At 40.4% G+C, this 6324-nt stretch overlaps 1 protein-coding gene across 8 annotated transcripts in view; it reads right to left on the bottom strand.

Moving 5' to 3' along the window:
* Positions 1-441: 441 nt before the first annotated feature.
* The window catches only part of LOC138064140 (zinc finger protein 532-like), a 71757-nt gene continuing 65874 nt past the window's right edge, over positions 442-6324 (bottom strand). For all 8 annotated transcript variants that reach the window (XM_068925363.1, XM_068925362.1, XM_068925361.1 and 5 more), the window contains 3 exons: positions 5912-6024; positions 4031-4178; positions 442-2724 (listed from right to left, as the gene is read on the bottom strand). In XM_068925363.1, the coding sequence (XP_068781464.1) occupies positions 2230-2724; positions 4031-4178; positions 5912-6024 (756 nt within the window). In that variant the 3' untranslated portion in view covers positions 442-2229. The remainder of the gene's footprint in view (positions 2725-4030; positions 4179-5911; positions 6025-6324) is intronic.

Below are 6324 nucleotides of genomic sequence, written 5' to 3'. Positions count from 1 at the left end.
AGGGCAGTTTGAAACCCGCTGCCCATTAACCTTGCCAAGGTTACTAGGAGGACAGTTAAATCAATCTTCTAATTATACATATATATATGTTTAAAAAACCCACCCAAACCTGAACAGAGCCTACCGCCAAGTAGCTGGACTCCTCTGCTTGCCCTGGCGCAATGAAGTCCCATGTGGACGCTTAGCACCAGTTACGGGAGCAGGGGCAGCGCAGGACCTTCCCCTGGGCACGTCTGACCCAGGAGGGGGACTGGGACCTCGGAGTTACTCCACGCAGCGACCCAGTAACTTTCAGAAGAGTCTGAATCACTTTTGGCTTGTCAGTACCTTTTGGTGTTTTGCCTCTTGGGACTACAACCGATGGCTAAGCTATTGGGTCACAGTATCCTTTGCAGGTGCAAGACCATGAAAAGAGAAAATAAACAACCAGGATTAATAATGGCTGTGAAAATTTAACTTTTATTATCTGTTCACTGTATACAAAACACCATTCTGCATAGTGATAACTCATTTGTTGTACAGTTGACAGTGCACATCAACAAACAAGTGTTAGAGAGGTATACACTTAATGACAGGGCAGTGATGGCCAGTGTACATCACACGCTAAGGACCTGCAACGCCAGCTATATGCTTTAGAATGGAGAAGTACCTTATCACCACTCAATACTCGAGTAATATAATGGGATAACAAGCATCTACCAACGAACCAAATTAAGAATGAGGATGAGGAGAGGAAGCAGAACCAATGCATCTGATGATACACAATTTCCAGAATGATGAAGAACGTTTACAGAGGAAGCGGAGAAGGATCCATATTTTTTCCAACATTTCAATCTTTAAAATTGTTAAAATTTAATGATAAATAACAGAATCTCACAAATCTTTAGGGGCAAAATGCTCCACATTTATTTACATATGAAATGTGTTTAATACAGTTATAATGGACGTAGTGTATAATAACTTCTGACAGCAGCAAGACTTTTAAGGAACCAAACAATTACTACTGTATTTCATGCAGCTATCTATATATACACAATTTGTTTTAAAAAAAAGTACAAAATTTGTTTAGGGATACATACAAGGTATAAAATGCAAAAACAAACCAAAAATATAACTCTCACAGAGAACTATATATGAAAGGGACAGTATGGTACCATTTCTGCTCTTTGTGAAAGCATAACTAGCGATATCAGATAGTCTTTTGAAATGGCTGAACTAGCTTCATATGGTCTGTGCTGAAGTCGAAAGGCCCAACCAGACCTACCCAGGCTGGTGTGGTAGCTTCTTGACAGTTGTGGTTGTACGTAACACTGAGCACCAGAACATTTGGCATTCACATACCGAGCTGGGAAATATCAACCCCTGCAGCAAGGGTTACCTGTTTTCTTTCCAGAACCAGAAAAAAAAAAGGAAAATACATAATGCTGCGTACTCACTTCTATATAATGTTTAATAAATTACATGACATAAAACATCATAATTATAAACCTAGTCCTCTAGTTACATCTTATTTGTTTAATCCAGAGCAGCCCAGCCCTTTTGTAACAACTTCAGCTTCATCACGAGCACCGGATGGCAAAGCCTAAAAAATCACTTCCTGACGGAGAGTTGTGCAATTACACTTCTCAGAAGTACGTCGTCGTTCCAAGGGGTCTGCCCCTGCTCTGTTGCTGCTGCCTAAAACCAGCACTGCACTCTACGCATGCAGTGACAATTTTTTAGAGAGAGTTTAAAAGCTTCCTTAGACATGTGGAAGCAAAGGTCTGCTGGAATTCAAAACCGCCCCTTCGGCTTGCTGGCCTTTTTCTGCCCCCCGCGCTGCCTTGCGACGCGCTCTCGCGACCTAACCGTTCCTCCCGAAGCGCTCGTGTAAGAAACGGTTTAACGGATCCCACGAACTGCCCCAGCATTAAGAACTCCGTTTCAAAGAAACTTACTACAAAAAACAGAAACAAAACAAAAACAGATTTCCCACTAGATACCAATACAAACACGTAACAAAGAGTATAAAAGTTATTAGTTTAAATATATACAAACTCTTTTCAACTCAAATACTGCTTCAATGGTTTTGAGGGTATAGACAATGAGGTGAAGAGGACACATTTATGCAGAATATATTGCAACAGCCTGAACAGTACTGTTAACGCTATTATATTGTGAACTTTCTGTAACAAAAATGTCATTAATATTCCAATGTGGAGAGAGATTTCTGCGTCCCAAATAATCTGATCACTTTTCAGCTGAACTCATTCTTTTTGACTTAATGAAGGCCATGCCATGGGTTCTCATGTGAGTATTTAAGGCCGCTTCAGTTTCAAAAGTCTTTGCGCACACTTTGCATCTTCTGTCCGATACCGTATTGTCAGATGATTCATCCTCATGATTGGGTTTGTTTTCTTGCTGATTATCTTCCCCAGACCCGTTTTGTTTTGATACTGGTTGAGGCTCCTTCAGCTTATGTACGATGAAGAGATGTCTGGAGAGAGACACGTGAGATGTGTAGCAGAGTCCACATTCCCTGCACTGGTACGAAGAGCCATCAGACTTATGCTGAGGAATATGTTCATGAAACTGGAGAAGATTTTCTGTTGTAAAGCCACACACAGCACACTTGTGAACTTTAAAAACATTTATCTTTAGCTTCTTCAATGGCTGAGTGATTGCACCTCGCGGAGGCCTGAACTCCAGTACGGGTTCTTCCAATTTACGCTTTGGACTAGGAACCTAAAGAAGACGTATAGAGTATTTCATGTAACCTTAAATATAGGGTTCATTTCATAACTGTTTGTGACTTGCAAACTTCAAAAACCTTCCCAGGGGAGATGCCAGTAAAACTTCGATAAAGGTAGTATTTGAAATCATACAAGCAACTACATATTGTAGATATTAGAAAAATAGTTGGGGTTTTTTTACTATAAATTATAGGTAAAATTTGTTTTGTCAGCTCTGATTGAGTTACGGTATCCAACGCACTGGATGAACGTGAATAAACGTTTGCCAGTGTAACTTCATCCAGCTACACGCCGAGACCGCAATTGCGTACATAACGCAGCATATCAGTTCTCCCAGACTATGAGAACTCTTTAGCACTGCCTTCAGAAACTACATTTTAATTGTATTTTTATGTCATGCAGAAAGTTTCACATGGCAAATCATCTCCTGATTGTTAGCAGCTAGACTGACATATTGCCAAAGAATGACTCAACATGTGCAATCTTTATTACTAATTAAACTGATTGTTTTCTATTCTCCTTGTTTCTGCTCTGACATGAATATTTCTCAGGAATCCTCTGCATCCTCTTTAGGGCACATATGCCCTATGACGTTTCAAAAAGACAATGTATATAGCCATATTTTTAACACTTAAATAAGCAGACAATATGTTGCGTTGAAAAACAGTCATGTAAAAGACAACAAACAGTGTATTTTTAAAAACGGCTGCGCTTGTGCCTCTCCCGTCAGCTTTGGCTATGACATCACAGGTGAAAGTTTTCACCATACAGAGCCTGGAACCCTTGAAAAACACTGTTAACAATCTCCCCACGTAACAAGTTTTTGCACAGTGCTGTCTTTTTACAACACTCCCCTAACACGCTTCCTCCTAACGAGCCTCGTCAGATTGAAAGCAATTTCCCCGTACGGTTTGCGTCCAGTAAACTGGATGCTGAGGCACACGTTCTGCGTCTCTGGAAGAAACTCACGTTGCTTATACGTAACCTGCAGCTTCCTACAGCTATGAGAGGACTTGGTTGCAGAGGTTTTGAAAGATGGTCTTAAAACAAATCACCAGCAGAAAAGTTATATACTCCCTCATTCAGTGACTAAAAATCAAACAATGTCTTTCCCAAACATGCTCGAGTTCAAGCATGACAGAACTTCTTGCAGCAACCTCTGAGATTTTGCAGGGCTGCACTTCACAGGAGATGAGACTTCTGCAGGATCAAAATATCTGTATCTATTTTGAAATCCTCAACGTGTACCTACAAATAACTTCACTCTTTGTGCCTGAAAGAATTTTCTAAGTGATTACCTTTGTATCTTCTTTTACTTCCCTTTCTTCCATATTGGTTGATTCAGTCATTTCTTTTACATCAGGGTCTTTAATGCCATGCATTAGCTGAATATGTTTTTCCAACATCAAACGTTTGGTAAAAGTACGTCTTGAATCTGGGCAGTGCCTACATAAACACAAAGCAAACTGATTCAAATGCCTTCCTTAAAGAAAAGGAACAGCGTTCTGACGAATGTAAATAGGATCTGTAAATAAGTCCAGACAAGAGTACAATCTATTAAAGACAGCACCAATCTTTTTCCAATCAATTGCACAGATAAGTATTATATACAAATGAGCATAATTGCAAAATAAATTTAAAATGTTTGAGCAACTGAAACTTAGAGCAAATGAGAAATTCTTTTGAGGTAATATCCAAAATTGCACGTTGTGTGGGTCAGAACAAAAGCTGGGAGCACCCGAGCTTCTTTTCGGCACATCACCAAATTGTGCATTTCTGCTAAACCCTTTCCAGAGTTCTCCTTAATCTAAATCTCAGTGGAAAAACAATCATCATCCATGCAGGATGAATGCTAGCTTCAAACGTCACCTAATTCTGCATTCATGTCTGAGCTCTTTATCTGCTTGGGACTAACAATCCCTTCTCAGCTCCCTTTCCAACCTCAAACTAACCAGCAGAACAAACTTATCTTTCACAATCTGATTTGTTCTCCCACACAGAACCAGCTGCAGCAGTTCTAAACCTCTCACATGATTTTGGAGGGTATGTGGTTTCTCCTGGGCTCTAACAATGCTACAACATACTGGGTAGGAGGTATCGTGCAAGTGTCTGGAAGAGGGATGGCCAAAAATAACTAAAAAAAAAATGCAGGGAAGAAGTCAAACTGCAGTACTCTCTTTCCGACTTTCTCTCCTGAGGTTTTAAGTTAAACAAAACAGTAAGCATTACAAAAGATAAAAAAGTCAGTGTCTTCAGTTGTGTGAAACAAACTGCGGGGATTCTGAAATGAAAACAGAGAACTACAATACGCTTTCGACTAGGCTCTTGCTACTCGCCATACGCCAAGTGAAGACGACGGCGTCTCGGCTAGCCAGCGCAGGCAGGGCCAAGCGCAACTTAAGGGGACAACAGAAACGAACGGATACAGAGGCTGCGTAAAGCAAAGACGGTGCTGGGAGAAAGGCGGTTATGTTGCGCTGTGTTTGAACACTAGGCATGGCAGCGCTTCAAGTTTCCACACCACCGGGTCTTTTGCCTTCCATAATAAAGCAGAGCTGTACGGAGGCAGAGGAGGGATTGTCAAGATCTCAGCCACAGCGAACGGCTGCAGCTTGCAGCCCCGTTTTCATACCTTCAGACAGTTCCGCTACGTGCAAATACACACAAGACTAAGAAGGAAGAGATACAATAGAAAGTTTACATTATCTATCTCAACTGATTGACGTATCCTTCTGCCAAATTATGCATCACCTCTCCAGGCACTTAAATTTGATTAAGCATTTTTAGACGTTACAAATTGTTTTATGTTAATACTGGCTTCTGTAGACTAGCAGAGAAGGTTGTGCATCTGAGAGAAACCTAATAAACAAATTCACCACTGTAAAACTATGAGCCATGGAAACTCTCAATTCAGTTAAATTTCTCATTTGCTTGTGAAAGCACCTGAAAGACAGTAAACTTTATTTTATGTACATGCATTCTGAGTAGCTTGCTATGCCTAATGCATGCAGAACAGCCCAAATATTTTGGCCCATCTGTGTATCTGTAAATAACTGACTCATCTGAATGAGTGACAAGCTTTTATACAATCAAGAGGAGAAATTCAACGAAGAACATTTTATGGTGGTTTCTTCTCTGTCTCTATGGATCTTTACAAAATAAATAAAAGTAGAACTTACGAGCATGTATAAACCTTCCTAATGCCTTTGTGTTTGATACGATTGTGACGACATAAACTATGGGATGAACTGAAAGATTTGTCACATTGTCGACATGGATGTTTCTTCATTTGCTTTAAAGAGGGGGGGAAAAAAGAAGAAAAATATATTAATTAAAAAAGGTAAGTGAAAGTAGCACAAGTGTTCAACCCTTTAGTAACAGGAAGGAAGCATCACTTACCAATACCTGGCATTGTATCTTCAAGCACATATCCTCCCTACAGCGACACTGTAGGAATCGGGTCTCAGACCACTTTCAGAGCAACAGGAGTCACGCACACACCTTCCACCAATGGTAAACCAGTACCACAAAGTGTGGACGAAGGGACTTTTTTCCACCAAGGAAGCAGCGAAGATCAGTGCACTATTTTTGG

This window comes from Struthio camelus, chromosome W (assembly GCF_040807025.1).
Source record: "Struthio camelus isolate bStrCam1 chromosome W, bStrCam1.hap1, whole genome shotgun sequence".
Classification (NCBI taxonomy): domain Eukaryota; kingdom Metazoa; phylum Chordata; class Aves; order Struthioniformes; family Struthionidae; genus Struthio; species Struthio camelus.
This window is presented reverse-complemented; position numbering and strand designations above follow the sequence as displayed.